The sequence below is a fragment of the Stegostoma tigrinum genome, chromosome 30 (genome assembly GCF_030684315.1).
Source record: "Stegostoma tigrinum isolate sSteTig4 chromosome 30, sSteTig4.hap1, whole genome shotgun sequence".
NCBI classification, from domain to species: Eukaryota; Metazoa; Chordata; class Chondrichthyes; order Orectolobiformes; family Stegostomatidae; genus Stegostoma; species Stegostoma tigrinum.
Window position 1 is genome coordinate 21,598,286 of NC_081383.1, and position 24,746 is coordinate 21,623,031.

General features: G+C 41.5%; 1 protein-coding gene across 1 annotated transcript in view; it reads left to right on the plus strand.

The window, feature by feature from the left end:
• The first annotated feature begins 759 nt into the window (after positions 1-759).
• The window catches only part of LOC125465649 (unconventional myosin-Vb-like), a 139,038-nt gene continuing 115,051 nt past the window's right edge, over positions 760-24,746 (plus strand). Inside the window, exons 1-7 of the mRNA XM_059638583.1 lie at positions 760-790; positions 4,565-4,665; positions 16,310-16,478; positions 18,396-18,540; positions 20,457-20,613; positions 21,835-21,978; positions 24,322-24,403. Of these exons, the coding sequence (XP_059494566.1) occupies positions 760-790; positions 4,565-4,665; positions 16,310-16,478; positions 18,396-18,540; positions 20,457-20,613; positions 21,835-21,978; positions 24,322-24,403 (829 nt within the window). The remainder of the gene's footprint in view (positions 791-4,564; positions 4,666-16,309; positions 16,479-18,395; positions 18,541-20,456; positions 20,614-21,834; positions 21,979-24,321; positions 24,404-24,746) is intronic.

Consider the following 24,746-nt stretch of genomic DNA (forward strand, 5'->3'; position numbering starts at 1 on the left):
TCTACTACAGGTCAATGAATCTCAAGTGACTGCCTTTTTAGACTGGACCTGCATGTAGCTTTCTTATTATCATACACCTGAACTTCAGTGTACTTGACTTTAATCCCTTCAAGGTTTATTCTAGCACTTTGGTCTGGCACTACCACTAAGTGTTACCACTAAAGTAATCTAGTGCACTATATCCTTCCTTTCAGTAGCACTAATTCACACACTTTTTACTATTCAAAGGGCCTCACAGGACTGCCCCAGTTGAAGTTAAAAATTGAAAACTCAATGTCTGTACCCTTCTCCAAGATAGTGATCTTTCCTGCTCCTCTGCTGCTTGGCCTGCTGTGTTCCTCCAACTCCAATACTTATCTCTGACTCCAGCATCTGCAGTTCTTGCTATCTCCAATCAAATTGAAACCACCTTCATCTGGGGGTGCGGATGTCAGGAGGGATCTGGCTAGGATGGGATTGAAGTATGACCCTGATCAGGAGACCAGGGGTGTCTGAGCGGTTGGATGACTTCTGTTAAGGCTTACTGCAAATATTCTTGCTTTTTGCCACCCCCCTGCCATTTGTGATTAGAAGCGAAGAAGCAAAACTTTAGCCTGTGGCTTGCTTCTTGCTGTGTGAATAAACTTGAGCAGAGAATTTAAGTTTCCATTATGGAGGCAATGAATCAGTGAATTAACCTGCCCTTTTAAACGAGTTTAAATCTTTAAATACAAGACTCTGAATAAAGAAAGTATCACACTGGGTACAAATATGTTTAGAATGATTTTATCAAAACAAAAGTACAGCAGAAGTGACAATTGACCAGGTAGTGGACTTGGCTGCTTAACAATGGAATATCAAGCCTCGGTTGCCTGGGGTGTTCTCTCCTCCTCATCATATTTTCTTTCAAATGATGGCTGCACTCTGATCAATGGTACCCCAGAACTCCATTTGTCCTTGACAGTGCAAATTGCATTTGCATTCATCTCCACCTACCTTGTACTCCCTTTTCTTTCCTCTTCTTCCCCCTCTCCCACCCCCTTCTTTTATGAGCCAATAAATAAAGAAAAATCAGGACAAAACATACTTACCTTTGATGTATCATCACACTAAGCAGTGACAAACTGTAATTTGTCTGCTTTTCCTCAAAGTGGGAATCCATAGAATCATAGAATCCTACAATGTGGAAACAGGCCCCCTCAGCCCAACAAGTCCACACCAAACCTGAGAGCATTCCACCCAGACCCATACCCCTATAACCCACCTAATCTATACCTCCCTGAACACTCTGGGTAATTTTGCATGGCCAATCCACCTCTGCACATCTTTCGACTATGGGAGGAAACCCATGCCGTGATGGGGAAGGAGGCACTTGTCCCTGAATCTTTAAATTAAGGGAAAGTTGTTAAATTTATTTAACATTGGCTTTGACAGTGTTGGAAAGCTGCAACAAAATGTAACTTTAAATAATCAACTTTTAAAAATAATGCTGTTTATTCATAATGCTGTGCAGTTTCACACTTTGGATTTGTTTCTTAATGGATACAGAAACTTTTGTCAGACTTGCGGTTTATAATTCTGATTTTTGTTTTATTAAAGAATATATTTTTCACAGGGTATTTGTTTTCCACGGCATTATTGCCAAAACAATGAGGCTGATAATCTGGTGATTTGTTGGTACAGCGTTTTATTTTTGTCCTGATGTAGTGCACTATGCTTGTTCTATCTTATGTCAATGTTGACTTGAAGTTCTGCAGCTGAACTTGAAGAAAATAACCGATTAAAATAACATATCTAATGGGAGATGTGATCACAATGCTTGGCCTGGTTTATGATGAAATTATGAGCATGTGGTGCATGGAGTTTAAACCTAAATAAATACAAAAATAACGCTGCTCTTTAGCCTTTCCTCTATTAGCTAGTGCTGCTCTGGGATTCTGTTGTCATGGTAACACAGCTTGCTTTGTGGTAGTTGCCAAAACTGCACCACACTCCCACACAGAACTCAATGAATGTTTAAAAATATGCTCAGTATTGTAGTTGTCTCTACAATCTGTACCCAGGCTGCATTCTAGGTCTAGAATGCCTAGTCTAGACTGACACACGCTTGTAATGGTATTGTTAAGGGGGACAGCATTTTAGTGAGATAGGCCAGTCAACTGTTTCAATAACGAAATAGGGAGTTCTCTTTTTACATGGGCTATTTTTGCCATTTTTTTTTAAAGTCTAGTCTTCACTGACTCTTAATTGCCCTCTGGGCAAATTTAGGGTCTGGCAATAAATGCTAGCCTGGCCAGTGATGCTGTCGTCCCATGAATGAAATAAAAATCCTGCGAGCTCTCTGCAAACTACTGCTGACATAATTTCCTTGAATAACCCTTCTCATGCAAGAGATTTTGGGAGAAGTACTAAATGAAAGCCAATGTTTTCATTCATTCAGCACCTTTTTTCCCCCTATTAATGCAAGCATCGCATTTTAAATTGTTTGTCACTGAACTCAAGGTGCACTCTAAGACTTTGCTCATTGGGGACTCTGTATAATTACTTGCAAGCCCTTGGGGACTGCCAATTGTAATTGCTGCATCTATCTAAAAACAACAGTTTCCCAAAAGCCTTGTACTTTGGGGGAACCTTGTTAGTGTTGGCTATAGGAAACTTTCTTAAAAAAAAAAGCTGAATGCTCCAAAGAAAATAATTCTGGCCTTGCAATTCTTCAGATCAGCTTTTGGGCTCAGGTTTAAACTAGTGACCAATTAAACATTGCAAGTGTTGCTGTAGCTACATAAGAATTAATGTCAATCTTATTAAATGTCTTCAAGCTGTTGAGTTTTTAAAATGAAGTTCTTGAAGAAAACTTCAGCCAAGTTGTATAAATGTTATGATGGGTAACAGATTATGAGAAACAGAATGAGATGAGACGAGACGAACCCATTGCCCAAAAAATATCCCCAGTGGGAGTATCTAAGAATGAGGCATGGAACAGAATACGCTGAGTACATACGTTTTCAGTGAGAGTTGCAAAAGCGTACAAGCTAAAACTAACGTGAATGGAAGGTCAGGATGAGTATGTAATTACATTACACTGTAACTGACCATGCCGCTATATATTTTTACATCACTTTTTTTTAAAAAATGCCCAAATTACTAGTGGGTGGTAAGTTATCCTGAGCGTAATTGTAGAGCATGGGTAAAGGCCTATTGGTCAAAAACAACCCCCTAACTATTTGACTCCTATTTTCCAGCACTTGGTCCATGCCCTTGTATGCCTTTTGGTGTCTCAAGTGTACATCTAAATATTACTTAAATATCAAAAGATTTCTGCCTTTGCCACCCTTTTCAGGCAGCAAGTTCCAGATTCCCAACATCCTCTGGGCAAAAAAATTTTCCTCGTCCACTTTAAAACTCTACCCTCTACTGTTAATCATGACCCCCTGGCCATTGATTCCTCCAAGACTGTAGGACCATTGTTTGTTTTTCCTTTTCTCTTGAAAACCTCCACCACTGATGCTCAGTAGCATCAGCATGTACAAGCTACAAGATGCACTGCAAAAATTCACCGAAGATCCTTAGACAATACCTTCCAAACCCACAACCACTTCCATCTGGTAGGAAGAGGGCAGTGGATGTATGGACCGTCTCTGCTGGAAACCATCCTTCCTATAATATACACGGTGCTTTTTCTGTGGCCTAGCATAACTTCACTACTGTTAAATTCTATGCCTCAACTAAAAGGCAAGTATTCAATACACTTTCGCTACTTATATACCTGCCACGCTACCTTAAGGAATTGATGAATGTGCACATCAAGGACTCTTGATCCTTTGGGGCTTCCCAAAGCCTTGCTGTTGATCCTGTATTCCCTAGCCTTCTACATCCTGCCCAGTGCTTCACCTCACTTGCCAAGATGCAATTCCATTTACCACTGATCAGTGCATCTATATCCCTCTGTACTCGAAGGCTATCCTCCTCACTATTTGCCACTCCAACAATTTTTGTATCATCCACAACTTGATCAGACCTCCTAAGTTGAGGTTTAAATTTTTTTTGTATAAACCACAAACAGCAAATGGCTCAACACTGATCCCTGTGGATCCTGACTGGACAGGTTTCCAGTCTCTCGCACCCCTCAACTGTTATCCTCTGCTTCTTGCCACTTGGCTAATTCTGAACCCATCAGTCAAATTTCCTTGGGCTCTTACTATTTTGCTGTCAGTGTCCCATGTGGGACCACCTCAAAAGCCTTGCTGAAGTACATGGCTTTACAGTTGGTCATCTCCCTTGAATGTCTATAATTTCACCCAAGAAAGACTTGTGTAGGCAGTGTTCTTCCTGCATTGTACTGATAATTTCAATTAAGTGTCTCAATTTTTGAATCTTGGTCAAAAATTATCTTTTTTGTGTCTATTACTTAACCAAAGCTGTAAGTTTAGCACCTGGACATGTTGGATTTATTGAAACAATTGGTGAGTTCTGTGATCTGTAAAGTCTTCCTTCAAAGTAATATATATTTAATTGCCTTGATCTATCTGATGTTTTTTCTAATTGTTATTCATTACATTATCTACTTTCGCTTAGTCAACCAAAGTGTGGATTCCTGATGCACAGGAGGTGTGGAAGTCAGCTGAAATAACAAAAGATTTTCATGAAGATGACCACATTCTTTACCTCAAACTGGAAGATGGACCTGTAAGTTTTTAGGTGGCACAAAATATCTCCGCACTTTCTTCTTGAAAAGAGTTTGAGTTGCTGCATCAAATGTGGATTTCTGTATTCCATGGTACTAGTAATATTGAATACATAGTGGTGGCCCAGCAAAAAATGGCAATCAAATCTATCTTTTATTTTTAAAATTACAAATGCTTTAACACCAAAGCACAACTTTGGGTATGTATTTTAACTTTTTTGCTATAGTGGTTAAATTTCAAGAACCAACAGTAGGTTTAAAGTTGTAGATAGTTGTTTTAAAACAACTAATCTAGGTGGATGCACAATGAAAATGATCAACTGTATGGACTCATTTAATAAGTTCTCCACTACCAAAATCAAGTTTATTTGGTCATGTCTCATTTTACTCGGTGGGACTTAGCTGCGTGGCATTTGTCATCAATTCTCCCTTTTGCAGGAATAGTTATGCCTCCAGTAATTATTTATTTGGTTCTGTAGCCTGTCGGGCTTCCCTGAGGTCAGGGAAGGTGCTATAGGAATGACTTTTTTAAAGATTATAGTGAAGACTACAATAACTAACTAACACATTTATTTCAAATCTGTTTCAGCAGCCTTGGCATGAAATTGCTCTATGATTTTGAAATTTGCCATTTGCTAATATCTGCCTTAATTATAAACACTAAATCATACATATATACTTTTTAGTTCTATGTCCTAGCTTGATACAAATTGGATAAAAGCAAAAATCCAGTTGAAGGCATAATGCACTTTACTAGCAGACTACTTCAGGCGTTCATCCATAAGTTGGAGCCTTTTGAGGAATGGGGGAATGTAGCAGGGGGACAGACTTATTATAAAGGACTAGACTTTTTTTTAAAAAAAAAAATCCTTTGAGTTGCCAGTCTCCAAAACACTCGTCTTATTTCTGTTTAGCCTCTTGCTGGCGGATTTTCCTGTTTTGTATTGATTGCATATTTGGCTGATGTGTACAAAGTAGCCTGCCCCACCAAACTCATCTCCACCTGTCTAGACTCCATTTTCTCCCCTTTGGTCCAAGAACTCCCCACCTACGTCCATGACACCACCCACGCCCTCCACCTCCTCCAGGACTTCCAATTCCCTGGCCCCCAACACCTCATTTTCACCATGGACGTCCAGTCCCTGTACACCTGCATTCCGCATGCAGATGGCCTCAAGGCCCTCCGCTTCTTCCTGTCCCGCAGGCCCGGCCAGTCCCCCTCCACCGACACCCTCATCTGCCTATCCGAACTCGTCCTCACCCTCAACAACTTCTCTTTCAACTCCTCCCGCTTCCTACAGACTAAGGGGGTGGCCATGGGCACCCACATGGGCCCCAGCTGTGCCTGCCTCTTTGTAGGTTACGTGGAACAGTCCCTCTTCTGCACCTACACAGGCCCCAGGCCCCAGGCCCCAAACCCCACCTCTTCTTCCGTTACATTCATGACTGTATCGGCGCCGCCTCTTGCTCCCCAGAGGAGCTCGAACAGTTCATCCACTTCACCAACACCTTCCACCCCAACCTTCAGTTCACCCGGGCCATCTCCAGCACATCCCTCACCTTCCTGGACCTCTCAGTCTCCATCTCAGGCAACCAGCTTGTAACTGATGTCCATTTCAAGCCCACCGACTCCTACAGCTACCTAGAATACACCTTCTCCCACCCACCCTCCTGCAAAAATTCCATCCCCTATTCCCAATTCCTCCACCTCTGCCGCATCTGCTCCTACAATAAGACATTCCACTCCCGCACGTCCCAGATGTCCAAGTTCTTCAAGGACCGCAACTTCTCTCTCCTCTCTTTCCCCCCCCCCCCCACCCCCACAGTGATCAAGAACGCCCTTGACCGCATCTCCCGCATTTCCCACAACACATCCCTCACACCCTGCCCCTGCCACAACCGCCTAAAGAGGATCCCCCTCGTTCTCACACACCACCCCAACAACCTCCGGATACAACGCATCATCCTCCGACACTTCCGCCATCTACAATCCGACCCCACCACCCAAGACATTTTTCCATCCCCACCCCTGTCTGCTTTCCGGAGAGACCACTCTCTCCGTGACTCCCTTGTTCGCTCCACACTGCCCTCCAACCCCACCACACCCGGCACCTTCCCCTGCAACCACAGGAAATGCTACACTTGCACCCACATCTCCTCCCTCACCCCTATCCCAGGCCCCAAGATGACATTCCACATTAAGCAGAAGTTCACCTGCACATCTGCCAATGTGGTCTACTGCATCCACTGTACCCGGTGTGGCTTCCTCTACTTTGGGGAAACCAAGCGGAGGCTTGGGGACCGCTTTGCAGAACACCTCCGCTCAGTTCGCAACATACAACTGCACCTCCCAGTCGCAAACCATTTCCACTCTTCCCCCCCCCCCCCCCCCCCCCCATTCTTTAGATGACATGTCCATCATGGGCCTCCTGCAGTGCCACAATGATGCCACCCGAAGGTTGCAGGAACAGCAACTCATATTCCGCTTGGGAACCCTGCAGCCTAATGGTATCAATGTGGACTTCACCAGCTTCAAAATCTCCACCTATCTTCTTTTCTCTCCATCTTCAGTCCGCCTCTCCCCCCCCCCCCCCCCCACCCTATTTATTCCAGAACCCTCACCCCATCCCCCTCTCTGATGAAGGGTCTAGGCCCGAAACATCGGCTTTTGTGCTCCTGAGATGCTGCTTGGCCTGCTGTGTTCATCCAGCCTCACATTTTATTATCTTAGATTCTCCAGCATCTGCAGTTCCCATTATCTCTGAAGAATAGAACATAAGCCTGTTTAAGTTAATCATTCTAAAATGTGCCCTAAAGTTGTTAAATCAGTGTTTTTAGCCATTTGAAATTGTTATTAACACTAACAATCAAGGAAGTATTTCAATTTTCAGCAATGAAACATGTAGCTGTAGATATCAAGTTTTAATAAACATTTGAGTCAACCTGTAGTTATCTTGGTAATCACAAGTGCTTGTGAGTAAGTCACCACTAATGTTCACTCTTCTCCTTTTAGAGAAGGAAACTGCCATCCCCACCTGGTCTGGCCTATGTGTGATTCCAGGCCCACAACAATGTGGTTGACTCTGAACTGCCCTCTTGGCAATTAGGGATGGCAATGAATGCTGCCTAGCCAGTGACACCCGCATCCTGTTAATGGATTTTAAAAATAGAACAAATCACTTTTAAAAATGCTGCCGTTTGCATGATGTAAGTCTTGCACAATTCAGTTTGGGGAACTTATTTTCAGATGGTACAACAGAAACTTTATCTTCAAGTAAATGGGACCCTCTTTGCCATTCAAAACTTTTGTCCAGTTACCTGCTGGAAAATTCATTGAGCTGCTCAGGTTTAGTGCCGCAAGTGTGACTGCACAAGTTCTAGAGCTGAAGGTTTTTCAGAAAACAAAAGCTCAATTAAAACCTACACTTTCGAGAAAGGCAAGAGGCTTTGAATAAGCATATTAAGATCTTAAAACACACGTCTGTCTAACAAATATAAACTGTGTTGTGTGTCCCGGCGTCTGTCTGTCTCTCTCTCTTAAACTGATTTAGAACCAACACTCCCGGATGCCTGCTCCTTCCATCTGAAGGTTCTTGAAAGCTAACTCTAATCAAATTTTTGGTCATCTGCTTGAATCTCTCCTGGTTTGGCATCAAATTTTGTATAACACTTCTGTCAAGTACCTTGGGACGTCTTTATTCTAAAGGTCCTACTTTAATAGTTTTACCAATCTTAAACAAGACACAGATGTGATGAGGTGGAGATAGGGTTTTTTTTTGCACTGACAATGAAACATTGTAATCAGATGTTGGCCTGTTTTGGAATTGTGCAGTCATATAAACTGACTTTCCACTGTAACATAATGTTTCCATTATTTAAAAAAAAACTTGAAAGCTGAAGTAAAGTTTTATGGACACGAAATGCCTCCCATAAGCAATTCAGTGCTGTCAAATCCGTGAGTCGTGTGGGGGGTGGTGTCAGATTTGTGACCACTTTAAACAAGTTAGTATGATGTGTGGTGTGCTGGTCAAAAGCAAAGTTATGGGTTATTAAATTGAAAGTTCTGTTTTGTGGAATTGTTACTGTTGCTACACATTGTAGGGCCGTGGGGTGGTAGCGGAGTGAGAGAGAAGGGAAGGAGAAATAAAAAAAAAAAATCACTACACACTGCCCTCTAGTGGCAGGTTTGGATTTATTGCCTGTTCCAGTAATGAGAAATGTTCAAAGCAGAAATTTTGTGCCAAATGGTTGCATTTGTCGAAGTTGTTAGTATAAAAAGTTTGCATAAATCTAACAAGCGAAAGTATCCAAACTGAAATAATTTTTCAGTGTTTAATACAAACTTGCTTGATGATGGTAGAGATATATTTTTGATCATTGATTCACTTGCAAAATAGTTTTCTTATGACTTGAAAGCTTCCATCCAAATGGCTTGGTGAAAAAAGCTTTAAAATATTAAGAAACTGAAATGGCTAGATAAAGATCTGACTGCAAAAAGTTAACATTGTTCTGCCAGTTTTTCCAACAGTTATTCTCAGTTGCACTATATCCTTTGAAAAATGGGGCCTGGCCAAATATGAAATATTTCAAATAATAACTTCATTAGTCTAAATAACCATTGGATGTCAACTCAAATTTGCATGTCCTGGGCTGAGGTAGGAACAGCTGCTATCAGTAAAAACCTCCTATTTTCAGGGCAAAAGTCTTGCTGTAGTACAATTTTGGGATTTACACTGCTTCTGATAAGTTAGTTAACTAGTATGACTCGTTTTGGTGTTGACCAGGGTGGATCCATGTGTTAACTCTGGTTAGCACATTTGCCTCCATACCAGGGACCCTGGTTCAATTCAGCCTTGTGCAACTGTGTAAACCTGACACTGTCTGCATGAGTTTCCTCCCACGGTGCAAAAATGGACAGATTAGGTGGATTGGCAATGGTAAATTGCCCCAAGAGTGTCCAGGCATGTGCAGACTAGGTGAGTTAACCACGGGGGAAATGGAGGATTACAGGAATAGGGTGGGGCTGAAGTGGGATGCTCTTCAGAGGGATAGTGCAAACCTTGATGGGCTGAATGGCCTCTGCACAGTAGGGATTCAGTGATCTAACCCTCCATTTGTCTTTTTTTTGTTTCTTCATATGAAGAACTGAAAATGGTGAAAGTAAATGACTTGATGGCACAGTGTAATGTAATTTGGCAAGATGTGGACTAAAATGACTAATATTGAATTCCTTCCTAGCTAGAAAATTAACCGTTTTTAAGATGTTATTTATACCTAGGGGTTGGGCATGTGTACTGCTTCATATTTCATCCACTTCAAATGCACTGAGAATTCCCTCTGGCCACAATTGTTGCAGTCCATGAGAATTTTGCTTGTAGCCAGTCAGGTGATTAGCTTGGTTCTCTCGAATGCCATCCTGTGTCAATCTCGCTACCTGTGCATGCAGCCACTCATTTGTCATCCGACTGTGCTGCCTTTCTGTTGCCTTCCCCTTTACCCTCTAGCAGAGAAATCTGTACATTTTGGACTCTGATCAAATGTCTAAAATACTGACCTCCTGTTTTCTAGGTTCACTTTGAACAGTTACTTTTGTTCTTAACTTGAAATACCCATTACTTTTTTGTGGTGTGTGTGTATATGGGTTACTCAGCATATGCCATAGTGTCATCCTTTTTTGAAGGCTTTTTATTTACTCCCATTGTTTTTAATTGTCCAGGGTTCTTCTGGCATCCCAAAAGTGTGTAGAATGTAGCATCTTGAGTCTTTTTCTCCCTAACCAAGTTTCTTTTTAATTTTCTTGTGACTATTTCTTTCTTCTGAGCAAAATTGTCTGACTTTCTATATACTCTCAAGTTCTGCAGCACACCTTCCATCTTTCGTCACTTGTCCAAAATAAAACATGTCTGCTTGTTCCAGTGTGATACCAACTGCTTCAATGCTGGTTGTAGTTTCTTCTAATGGATGACTGCCTTTTGTTTTTAGTCCCTAGTCTAAACTTCAAGATTTTACTTGATCTATGGTGTTGTCTAGGGACTCTTCTGATTTTGCAAATAGTGCTGTGTTGTCAGTATGCTGCAAGTTTGTTTTGCCTACCTCGGGAAGTAAAACTAATCTAGAGATTCTGGGTATATGCAAAAGTTGAATTCTTACATCTCTAAATTTTCCAAGTTGGGAACTTCTTTCACCAGAAAATTCTTTGTAAACATCTGTTCCCTTTTCAATTAATTTGTCTGAAATTTAGTGTCCTCTTTTATCCCACATGCACTGCACTGATTCATCTAGTTCAACGTACTGGGTCTTTACCTTTTCGTCTATCACCATTCATTCCTATCTTCCTCTTCCTTTTATATCTCAACTCCACTTTTTTGCCTCTTTTTAAATAGCCAAGGCAATTAATGGAATTCTGGCTTTCATGTCCAAAGAGCTGGAGTATAAGAATGTAGTTATGCTGCAGTTGTACAAAACCCTGGTTGGACTGCTGCTGTGAACAGATCTGGGCAGCACACCTTAGGAATGATGTTAAACATGGTTTCTAATGGTGATACCTGGACTTCAGGAGTTAAGTTGAGGAGAGAAGAGACAAACTAGGTCTTAACCTCCTAAATTCCAGACAATAAAGTGTTTATGTTAATCTAAGGTCTTCAGGCTATGAAGTAGGGAAAGACTGGGTGCATAAAGACAAGCCTTCCATAGGTTGAAGATTCTACAACTGGAGGCATAAACTATCAACCAGACCAAGACACTCCGGAGAGATATTAGCAATTCTGCATGTAAAGAGTAGTGGAGGTTTGGGATTCTCTTCCTCAAACAGCAGTCAGTACTAAATCTGAAACCCATATTTTTTTGTTCAGCGATGGCATCAAAGGGTGTGGGGCCAAGGCAGGAGTATAGAGGTAAGGAACAGATCAACCTGATGTTATATGAGAGGCAGAGCAGGCTTAAGGAGTGAGTGGCCTACTTCTGTTCTTATGACACAGCATTCCAAAAACGTTATAAGTGTATTCTACCACAAGGACCTGAAGGTTTTTATTCAATTCCTTCTTTCATTTCCTGATTTCTCTCATTTTAGTAGTTCCCTACCTCATCTCCCACAGGGGCAAATGTTCACTTTGGCCCCCCTCTATTTTAAAGAAGGTCTTTGTCTGGTTTTATTGCCAGTTTGTCCTCAGTTTATTTTTGCCCTTTTTTTATTGCTTTTGATTATCTTTGTCTTTTTAAAATGCTTCTAATAAGCTGGTTTATCTCTTATTTTTGCCCCATTGTACTTTCTCTTTTTCAATTTGGTGCTGTCCTTAACTTGGTTAAATCTGCTTGGCTTAGTGTGCCTGCCCCCTGCCATTCCTCAGTGAGATATATCATTGTGGAGTCACAAACTATTTTCTTAAACGACAGCCACTGATTTTGTCTTTTCTGGTAAATTCCAATTCACTCTGGCCAATGATGCCCTCATGCCTGTCTAATTATCCTTAAGCTAAATACTGTTGTTTCCAACCCAAATTTCTCACTCCGACTGCTAAATTCTATTATGTAATGGCCCCTGTTACGTAAGGAATTTTTATTCATAATATTAAACCACCCTCAGTGCATATTGTTAGAACCCATGCTGATCCTTGGTTGGATCTAAGACATTCTAGGAAACTGTCCTGAATACACTGAATTTTTCCTTGTGGCTACTTCTGCCAGTCTAACTCTGCCAATCTACATGAAGATGCGTTCCCCTATGACCAATATATTGTTTTGCATTCCCTCCTTTCCTGATTTTTATTCTGTCCTAGAGTATAGTTCCTGTTAGGGGGTCTATAGACTAGTCCCATCAGTACTGTCTCCCTTATTTATCTCTCTCTAACTGATTTAGAACCTACATCATCTTGCCACCCTCCTTTCCACAAGAATGTGATACCATGCTCCCAATTCCTCTGCCTCTACTGTCTGCTCCCAAGATCGGGTGTTCCACTCCTAAACATCGCAGATGTCCTCTTATTTCAAGTACTGCACTGTCTCCTTGCACACCCCACCCCCCCCAACACCTTTGGTTGAAAATGCTCTTGACTGCATTTCTTGTGTTTCTCACACTGCTGCCCTCTCTCAGCCCCTCCCCCAATAAAAAACAAAGACAGAATTTCCCCTTGACCACACATATCAACCACCAACTTCCATATTCAACATATCATTCTCTGCCACTTCCACCACCTGCAACCTGACCACAGAACCAAGGATATATTTCTCTCTTCCCCCTTCAACGGGGACCACACTCTCTGTAACTCCCTTGTCTGCTCTATACCCCCCCCCCCCCCCCCCCGTTAGCCCAGCCAACTTGGCACCTTTCCCTGCAAACAGCAGGAAGTGCTACATCTCCTACACTCCCTCACCTCCATCCAAAGAACCAAAAGTCCTTCCACATCAGACAGAGGTTCACCTGCACATCTGCAAATGTGGCCTACTGCATCTGCTCCTGATGTGGCCTCCTGTACATTGGGGAGACCGAGCGAAGGCTCGGAGACCACTTTGTAGAGCACCTACGTTGTTTGCAATAAACAACAACTCCTTCCAGTCATGAACCATTTCAGCTGTTACCCTCCCACTCCCTGGACAATGTGTCCATCCTGGGCCTCCAACAGTGTCAGTGATGCCACCCGGATACTGGAGGAACAGCACCTCATTCTGCCTTGGGAGCCTACAACCCAAATGATCTCAATGTGGATTTTACTAATTTCAAAATCTCCCCACCCCTAGTCTCATCCCATGGCCAACCCTCCCTCTCATCCCTGCCTCCTTGATCTGACACAACCAGCCCATCTTCTCTCCCACCTCCACTGACCATTCCCCAACACTACCTGCCTGCACTCACCTAACACCATCCCACCTACTTTCCCTAGCCCCACTCCTCCTCGCTGTATTTATTTCTGAGCTCCCGGCTGCCTCCCTGCCTAAAGAAGGGTCCTGACCTGAAACGTCAACTTTCCTGCTCCTCTGCTGCCTGACCTACTGTGTTCCTCCAGTTCCATACCTTGTTATCTCCAAATACTTCGGTAACGGTGCCCGTGCTGCATGAAAACCCAAACTACCTCCACAAATTTATCTCTTGACTTTGGTTATCTGACATCAGTTTGCTCATAGCTCAGCTGGTCATTGAGATGATTTCTTTGAAGGTTCTGCTTTGTAATTTCGCTGAAAGTTATTCTAAGTCTTTCAGCATCACCTCCTTTTCTGGTCTTTCAATTTTGTTAGTACCACAACTGAATTTGACCAATCCCATCCTATGTTCCCCTGAAGCCCTGAGGAGATGTCCTTACCCTGGCACCAGGCAGGCAACACAGACTTTGTGACTTGTGCCAAGGACTGCAGAGAACAGTATCTATCTTTCTAATTGTACTGTTCCCTACCATTTACAGCTTTCCAATGTTTGTGGGTCATGGTCAGTTTGTTAATCCTCCCTGCAGTTCCCAATCTCTTCCACATGGTTTGGAAGAACTTCGGCCCCTGCAATCATTCAGTTAAAAGATCATCAAATGTGACCCCCTGGGTCTCTGTCTGCCTCGCCTGCAGTGATGTTGTGCCCCTGCTCACAGACTAACTCTGTATTGCTTAGTCTGAAAGGTATGCACCTTTCCCTGATGTAGCACAATATCTACAGCTTGGACTCTAAATCTTTGACTCTGATTCCACGAACATGATGATCCAGAGCAAGCATCTGTAGCAAGTGTTTCCCCATCCTGCTATCGTATAACTTTTGATTTTAAATCTATTTATTGATTATTCTAGATCCCCTGTTCACTGACACTGGTGCTATATTTAAAGTTAATCTATTTTTCTATTTCAAAGAAAAGTAGAGATCGAAGTACAGTCTGATGTTAGTAATGGTTTAAAAATTTGTTTTGCTAATCAGTTGTTTACTCTGCACTGCTCACCTCCTAGTACGTTCTCCCACTCTGCTGTGGATCTTGCTGCAGGTCAACCTCTCGCTCTGCCTTTTATTCTCTCCTGCGGGTCTCTAATCCCTGGAGACCGCCTTGAAGTAAACCTAATGTGAAGCTCTGCTTTTCACCTCTGCAAGGAATTCCTACTGTGAACCAAATTCCCAATTTACACTCACTCTGTTTGTCTGACTCAATCACCACTGACACTGCCTTTGATTTTATTCCTTACTTTGTTCATTCCTGCCTCACCCCTTGCCAGCCGGTTTGTCAGCCTCTTCAAGGTGCCCAGTGGAAAGGTCAGATATTCCATGCTACTAGCCAGGACTGCTGTTTGCAATACCATACAGGAATTTTGGTTAGCAAGAATTCCCACATGGTGCACACTAGTGAATTCTTGGGACATTGACATGAAAAGCATATGCATTTGGCATGATTGCCTTCATTAGTCAGAGCATTTAATGTTGGAGTTGGGATCCTATTGTGGCTGTACAGGACATTGGTGAGGCCACTATTGGAGTACTGCCGCCTTCTGGTTGCCTTTCTATAGGAAGGATGTTGATAAACTTGAAGGTTCAGAAAAATTTAAAAGGATGTTACTAGAATCTGAGAGTTTGAACTATAGGGAGAGGCTGAATAGGCTGGGCCATCCCTTCCTGGAGGGTTGGTGACTAGTGGATGACCCTACAGACTTTTACAAAGTCATGAGGGGCATGGATAGGGTAAATAGCTAAGTCCCTTTCCCTTGGTAAGGGGGTCCAAAACTAGAGGACATTAGGTTTAAAGTGACGGGGGGAAAGATTTTGTGATCTGAGGGATAAGTTTTTTTTTTCATGTAGATGTGTGGAACAAGCTTCCAAAGGAGGTGGTAGAAGTGGATACCATGACAACATCTAAAAGGCATCTGGATGAGCACATGAACAGGAAAGGTTGAGAGATATGGGTCAAATGATGGCAAAAGGGACTAGGCCAGATTGAGATGCCTGGTTTGTGTGGAGGAGTTGGATCAACGAATGAGTTTCTGTGCTATATGTCTCTGTCTCTGACTCTGTAATTGCCTGGATATCTGGTACTTATACTGTTTTTTAGATCTGGAATAAGTGAATTGTAAGGGGGCCTGGCTGTATTTGTTTGGAAAATAGGTGTTGTGATGGTATCTGTTTTTCCAAAGTTTATCTTTTTCTTTTGAGGCACCCTAGTCAATTAGGGTCTAACACTGAAGGAAGTAAGCCTGCAACAGAGATTGGAAGGCAAAATATAGAGACACTGGAAATATTTGAAACTATATATGTATAAGAACTACAGCTATCACAGCTCAAATGGTGCAGTGCAGGCAGCCTAAATGAGGCAGTGGCTGGGTTGAGATGCCAGAAATTTATAAATGTATGTGATTGTTGCAGCCATGAATGTTTAACTTGTGTTAATAACAAAAATGGTGTCTAGTGTTTTGCTTTGTCTGACACTTGTATAGCACTTCTCTTCACTGTAAAACAGTGGAATCTTTGTAGCTTAATTCTTACAGTTACTGAGATAGAGATTTCTTAATTACTTTTCTTGACCAAGCTGTTGACATGCCTCCAAATGCTGACAGTTGATTTGTTCCCTGTTCATGAACAGCCCTGCAATTACCATGGAAATAAAGATTTCTAACAAAATCTTTATTAAAGAACCTTTTTTGGGCAAGTCTCTAGTTTCTTTTTGAGTAAGATATGTTCTAATGATTTTGCTGCAGAACATGGAATATCACGTTAATAAAAAAACAGAGTTGCCATATCTGCGGAACCCTGACATTTTAATGGGTGAAGATGACTTGACTGCACTCAGTTACCTCCATGAACCTGCAGTACTTCACAACTTGAAAGTGAGGTTTTTAGAGTTCAACAACATTTATACATATTGTGGTAAGTTTACTTGTTTTTAAAATTGAAGGAAAATTGGCCAGTTCTGTTAATGTGGATAACCTGTGCTGTTCTTTCTTTCTGCATTCAGTCAATGACCTACCTCCCTCTTCAATCTGGAATTTGTTTATTCCTCTGCTTTAGATGAATTTAAGACCTACCAGAAATAAGAACAGGAGTAGACCATTCAGCTCCTAAAGTCCGCTTTGTTATTTAGCAGTATTGTAGCTGGTCCAACGTTCCTCCAACACCCACTTTCCTATACTTTTTCTCCATAATCCTTGATTTTCCCTGAATGACCAAGAATCTATCTGTATCATGATCCAATTATACACCATGACTCTGCCCACAATGCTCTGTAACCAGGAGCTCATTTCACTCAATCCACCTCAGTCTTAAATTGATACCCCTTTTATTCTAAGACTTCCAAGACTAAGCTTGCTGGCCCTAGATTTCCCCATGTGGGGAAACATCATCTCAGTGCACACCCTGACAAGCCCCTTTTAAGAATCCTAGGTGTCTCAATGAGATCACCTCTTATTGTTCTAGAGTCCCAAACTCTTTAATCTTTCTTTATAAAGACAATCCCTCCATACTGGGGATCATCCCAGTTAACCACCTCCTGACCTTCCTCCAATGAGATGCTATCTTTCCTCTTTGCAAATAAGGGGGCCAAAAAGCTGCCCTCAGATCTCCAGATGTAGTCTCTCCAACACTTCATAGAGTTGCAGTAAGATTGCCCTCCTCCTCTTCTCCCAACCCCTTTAAAATGTGTTTATCACTCGTGCTGCTCTACTCCATAAAAGAAATCATTGTGCAGTATTATGCCTGTTGCTTTGTTTTGGGGTGTAAATTATTGGGTTCAGGGATTTATCAGGCTCCATACAATCCATTTCTCCATCAAACAATGGTGTCAGAATGCTTGGTGTCATGGTGCATAGATAACAATCTCTCCCTCAAACTAAACAGCTGATCGTTGACTTCAGGAAGGAAAAAAAAGGACACAGCCCTCTTTACGTCAGTGGAGCTGAGGAGGAGACGGTTGAGAGCATCAAGATCCTAGGAGTGAAATTGACCTGTCCTGGACCACCCATGTAGATGCAACAGCCAAGAAGGCACAATGTCTCCTCTTCTTCAGGTCGTTTAGGAAATTCAACATGTCCAAAAATACTCAAGTTTTACAAATGTACCATAAAAGCATTCTCTGGGTGCATAATGCCTGGCACCATGAGAAACTACAGAAAGTCGCAGACACAGCCCAGATCATTGTGCAAGCCAACCTCCCATCCATTGATTCCATCTACACTCGTCCGTTGCTGTCAACCAACGTCAAAGATCCCCCCCCCCGCCCCCCAGCCCAGGTATAGTCTCCTTCCAGCCTCTTCCATCAGGCAAGAGATACAAAAGCTTAAACCTGTACCAACAGATTCTTCCCTGCTGAATGGACTTCTCAAATTTCAAATCTAACGTTAATAATGCTTTTGCGCCTCCTGTGCAGCTGTAACATTGGGTGATTAAACAGAGCAAGGCATACAATGAGCTGCCTGTACTGCATGCAAAACAAAACTTTTCACTGTATTTAAGTATATGTGACAAAAATAAACTAAATTAAATCACTTCAGTCAGTTCCTCCCTCTCACTAGATCTTGTGTTCCACGCCATTATTATTTTCCTGGTCTAGGACTCTTGGCTCTGTTTTCAGAAGGGATGACAAAGTATGTATTAAATTTGTCTGCTACCTTTGTTCCCCATTTATAAGTTCCCCTGTTTGACTATCAGGGCACTGTGCAGCTGTATTTCTGCTAATCTTGAAAACTGGTGTAAATATGTTGAGTAACACTATGCTACAATTACTCTATAATTCTAAACAGTCACCTTGAATTCTTAATTTCCTTAAAACTCTTTGAACTTCTCTTGTAGGTATTGTTCTTGTTGCTGTCAATCCATATGAACAACTCCCTCTTTATGGAGATGATGTAATTTATGCTTATAGTGGACAGAATGTGGGTGATATGGATCCCCATATCTTTGCTGTTGCTGAAGAAGCATATAAGCAGATGGATAGGTGAGTATGTGTGAGGTTGAAGCCCTAATGTGCTGCACTGAAAAGCTGTTGAATATGATTTCTTGTATCAAAATGGCATCCAGTTGAATTTCATAAAGAAGCATCTGGTTTGTGTCTCTAAAAGAATGTTCAGCATGATCTGCTAATCCAAACTGAGACCAGCAATCTCAAAAAAGCTGAACAAAAAAGGCAGGATATGGGGCTGATTAGAATTTTGAGTTGACTAAAATTGTCTCTTGTTAGTGGATTGAATTGCCAGCAGCTGAATTATTCGCAAAGATGTGTAAACTGGCATCTAATGATGAGCACAGCTAAACATTGAACAGTGACTTGCATTTAAATAGCTTTTTAAAAAAACAGACTTCTGAAGGTGACTTAATGTGAGGAGGATGGTGGAGAAGACCCAAAAGCTTGCTTGTCTTGGGTTAATTTTTAGTAAGAATCTTAGAGGCTGAGGAGTTTGCTGGAGGCTTTTACTTGAACTAAGCAGCTGAAGGTACAACAATTAATGGTGGGACGAAAAGGCTGCTGTTGTAGTGGGGTTAGCTACACCATGCCAGTGACTGGAGTTACAGTTCTTGCCTCACTTCTTCCCATCTGATTTTATGGCTCATTCTCCTGCCCTGCAACTTAGCAGATTTCCTAGGCCTGTAGTCACGACCTCGCCCCGTTTTGTCCCCCCCCACCTCCGAAAGAAGGGGACACTAACCAGACTTCACCCCGCCACCACTGTTATTTTAAACTATAGTGAGCACAAGCCATTCAACCACTCCATGTACTGCAGCCCTCTAGTTCCAGGTTGAAACATTGTGAACCTCGTCTTCTGAACTGCCTGCAGTACCACCATATCTCTCTCAAGTAAGGAGACCAAAACTGGCCACCAATATTCCAGGTGTGATCTCATCAATGTGTTCTAATATTAACACCATTTCTTTTCACAATCCAATTCTTTTGCAATAAATGCCAGGATTTGATGTGCAAGAGACCAAAACATGCATCTAATCCTAAAAATTTTAAGACTACCAAGAAAACTTGACTTACCCTTTTTTAATTACATACATGTGTCTCGTTTCTAGAAGTAATGTGCACCAAGTATTTTTGCTAAATGTGCACAACAAAAGCTATGCTCATCAAGTTGCTGAATAAAGATGAATTCCTCTTAACTCTGCACCTAATTGTATTTCTCATCTGTTGATGAATGACCTTCACTGCCTGTGTGTTGTGCTTTCAATCAGATGCCATGCACAATTGTCTGAATGCCATATTTGGTTAGTTTGGTCTAATTTGTTTCATTGTATATTTCATGTTCAGTTCATTAGTTCCCAATTTTACTTAATCTTTTGATATCAATGCTAACTAGATGTTAGACCTCTGGAGTAAGAAGTTGGGCTTAAATGTTTGCTGATAATTGTGCCTTTTTTAAACAACTGTCCTGCATAATTTTGCTTTAGCTTGAAGGTCGTTTGGTTCAATGTTCTGCACTTACATAAAATGTTTGTTTTTGATCACTTCCCCCCACAATTACAACAATATTTGATACTTTACTGCCAATTAAGTACATTGTATGGCAAACTAACCTTTCCGACCTGGTTCAAATTTGTGTTTTTTCCTCATGGTTTGTTTTGCTAACGTGGGGAGTTGGGTTTTGCTGTATTTGAGTTATGAATTTGGAATGTTCATATTTTTGTTTGCCCTGTATTTAACTTTGAGTGCTTTCTCTACTGAGACTGGAGTTTGTCTTCATTCACTCAATGTTTTCATCCACCATTTCATTGTGGCCTTACCTTTTTTGTGTTGTCGGGTACTGTGGCTCTTTTTTTTTCTGTTGAAATGAATTGAGCTCAAGATGTTAGCCCTACCAGTTTTTCATAGCTGGATGTATGGTGACACGAGAAAGTTATCTTTCTCTTTTTCAGAGAAGAAAAGAACCAATCCATTATAATAAGTGGAGAATCTGGAGCAGGAAAAACTCTGTCTGCTAAGTACATAATGCGCTATTTTGCAACTGTTGGAGGATCTGCAGGTGAATCCAATGTAGAGGAGAAGGTCCTAGCATCCAACCCTATTATGGAGGTATGGTTTGTACACTAACATATATGTAGGCTTGATTTAAAGGTCTGGTAGTATTTTTTGAAAAAATACTTTGGAATACCTGCTTTTTGTGGATATGTTGTAATGATTGATAACTAATTGAAAAAACAGTTGGGTTGTAGCTGTACAGGAATATCATGGCAAAATGCATGGCTCATTCTGTGATGAATGACAAATAGTGTGGGCTCTCCCCTCTTCCTCACCTTTTTTAGTTGTGCTGCACTTGTTCTGACTACACCATTTAATGACAATGTATTAGAGCTGTACAGCATGGAAACAGGCCTTTTTGGTCCAACTTGTCTATGTTGACTAGATATTCGAGATAAATTTAGTCCCATTTGGCCCATTACCCCCCTCAAATGCTTTATATTAATATACCCATTCAGAGAACTTTTCTAGAAAAGTTAATTGTACCTGCCTTCATCACTTCCTCTGGCAGCTTGTTCCATGCACGCACTACCTTCTGCATGAAAAGTTTACCTCTCGGGTCCTTTTTATTAAAAATCTTTCCTTTCTTGCCTTAAACCTGTAACCTTTTGTTTGACTCCACCACCCTAGGAAGACTACCTTGGCTATTCACCCTGTCTGTGCCCCTATGATTTTATAAACCTCTGCAAGATTGTGGGGAGGGGGGACAATGATGGTGTGACAAAACAGCAGCTTATTCAGCAGCTTCTCCCCATAGCTTAAACCCTCCAAATATCCTTAAATCTTTTGTGCACCTTCTCAAGTTTAACATCTTTCTCATGGAAGGGTGACCAGAATTGTGCACACCACTATTCTAAAAGTGGCCTCAATTTCCTGTAGAGCTGCACCAACATCCCAGCCATTATACTCAACGTTCTGACCAATGGAGGCAAACTTGCCAATTGCCTTGTTCACCACCCTGCCTACCTGTGACTCTACACCCCCACCCTCCAAACATCTTTGTTCACCAACACTCCCCATAAGTTCTGCCCTTGTTTGTCCCCATTTACCAAAAGTAATACCTCACATTTATGTAACTAAACTCCATTTTCCACTCCTTGGCCCATCTGATCAAGGTCCTGTTGTACTCTAACTTTCATCACGGTCTACTGCACCTATTTTGGTGTCATCTGCAAACTTGCTAACCATTCTTCCTTTATTTGCATCCAAATCACTTATTAATGATCATTAATTGGCTACTTTTAATGTTGGTGTCAATGTTTCATTTTCCAATAGGCAATTGGAAATGCAAAAACTACAAGAAATGACAACAGTAGTCGATTTGGAAAATACATTGAGATCCTTTTCGATCATAGGTATCACATTATGGGGGCCAATATGAGAACGTACTTACTGGAGAAATCACGGGTGGTTTTTCAGGTAAAGGATGCTTTACTCACCGTTCTTTGAGATATCTGTAAATGCTTTCTGTCCCTTGTCTGGCTTTAAAATGTATTTTCTACATGTACAAAAATCCTTGTGCTGCTGTGTTATTCTAGTGTCATAACTTTGAGTTACTCACAAGCAACAGAGTAGGAAATTTAGTTAGTATGTTGTTTTAAATGTAATTGGATCTAATGGCTTGATTTTTGAAATCAATGTTAACATGCAGACACTTTCAATGCATCTTTGGATCTCCTGAACAGTCCTTTGCATACCTAAAATCATCATTGTATCCCTGTTTCTAAAAAAAATGTAATTGGGAATTGATAGCTGGCAATTCATGGCTATCATGTCGTACTTATCAGCTCCAAATGACATTCTACTGAGATGTTGGACATGTTCATTGAATTCTCAGTAATATTTTTATTACACCACCTGGCAAATAGGGAGTATTCCATCGTCCTCCTGACTGCCTTCTAGATGGTAGACAGGCTTTGGGGAGTCAAGAAGTGAGTCATGCACTACAAGACTTCTAGCTGCTGACCTGGTCTTGTAACCAATGTACTTTATATAGTTAATCAAGTCTCCATTCTTAACGAAGGTACCTCCCAGGATTTTGATAGTGGGGTATTCAGTGATGTCATTGAACGTCAGGGCTGATGGTTAGAATCTTTGTTGGAGATGGTCAATGCCGAGCATGTAATATGAATGTCACTTGTCAGCCCAAATTTGGATTTACTGCACATTTTCTGCAATTTTTAGTTCATATGATAACATCATGGGAAGATCAGGTTAAAGATGTATTGCATTTCTGCAGTAGGACAGACCACATTGTATAGCATAAAGTGCCTTCCAAGTATCCCATTAATTAATTTATTCATGCAGATACCAAGCCTGTTTTCTATTAACTTTCCAAACATGAGTATGGAACATAACCTAGGAAGTGACTTATTTATAAATGAGTAATAACTCCAGGGAAAAGGTAACTTGCAAAGATTGTCTCTTCTATTTTTGTCCTCCCAATACAGAGTCTTCTGTTTTGTAAGTGTGTAATGTAGCTCATTTAACTTTGTTTACAGCCTAATTACTCATTTCTCCATGGTGTAGGACTTAACAACGTTCTCCTTGTGCTTTTCTGCCCGAGATAGTTGTGTGCTTTATCAACGATAAAGCAAACAACTATGTTGTTTGCTTATATAACTAAGTGGTGATTACGATCAATTGCAAGAAAGCAGTTTTGCCTCCTCTTTAACCCACAACAAAAACAAAGTTGCTGGAAAAGCTCAGCAGATCTAACAGCATCTGTGAAGGAAAAGTAAGAATTAAGATTTCAGGTCCAGTGACCCCCATCCTCAGAACTGATCATGGCTGGAAAAAATGTCTGTTTATATGTAGAAAATAGGGAGGTCAGTGGGGTAGGGAGTAAATAACGACAGGATAGTGCCTGAAGAGGGGGAGACAGTTGGCCAGACAAAGGAGTTGGAAACGATCAGACTGGGAGGGTGAATAGTTGTTAATGGGGACTGTTAGTGACTAACAACAGGGCGTGTGTAATGGCAGGTATGGTGACAAGGCCTGGTGTGTGGGGAAGGGAGCGGGGACATGGGAGAGTTTAGGCACTAAAATTATTGAACTCGGTATTGAGTCTGGAGGGTTGTAGAGTCCCCAGGGGAAAATGAGGTGCCCCACACAGAAGGCCTTGTTACCCCACAGCCTGCCACTACGCACCCCCGTTAGTCATTAACAAATATTCACCCTCCCAGCCTGATCATTAGCAACTCCTTTCTGTCCAACTGTCTTTCTCTGAGCTCTATCCTATTGTTTACACTCTACCCATCCACCTCCCTATTTTCTGCGTATATGCTGATGTATTCCCAGCCACCATCTGTTCTGAGGAAGGGTCACTGGACCTGAAATGTTCACAGATGCTACCAGACCTGCTGAGCTTTTCCAGGAACATTTTTTGCTCCAGACTTACAGCATCAGCAGTTCTTTTGGTTTTTGTCTCTTTCCTGTTTTGGCTGAAATAACTTCTCCTTGGAAATTGTATCGTCATTCGAAAGTGTGACAAATTTGTTGGTCACCTTTACTGCTGGGACCTTTCACTAAGAGCTGTGAATAGTAGCCCAAAGCCCCTTGTCTTGGTCACACCACATTTTGCCTCTGTTCTACTGTTCTCTCTAACCTGTGCACCTGTTCTTCTATCCAAAGGCTGGTCCCAAGACTAATGTGCTAGTCTCCCGAGTTTCCATTAGTTTAGAGCATGCTACATTATCCTATTTGGTTTTTTAAAGCTTCCTGAGAATTATATCTACAACATTTTAATTATAAACTTTGCAGGCTGCTGAGGAAAGGAATTATCATATATTCTATCAACTCTGTGCCTCAGCTCAGTTGGGAGAATTTCCTGAATTGGATCTTGGTAAGTGCGAGCAAGAAATTTTAATGCATAATGTGACTCTGCCATATTGATCAGTCTTTTCTGAATCTCTTCAGACAATTGGCTGTAATTTATTCTCTTCCACCCCCCGCCATTATTTTAAATGATGCTTGAACCAAAAGCTAAATCACTTTTTTAAGGTGTGGATTGTATTGTCTAATTTATTCAATTGCACTTGTTTGTAAATGTAATTTGGAGCACAGTAATAAGTCAAGTCACTTAATACTATATTTTGTGTGTTAAGTTGTCAATGTTTGTGACTTGTTTTCAATCTTGCTCTTGACTCCCATTCCTCTGTGTCTTGTGTGCTCTTTCCCCAAACAAG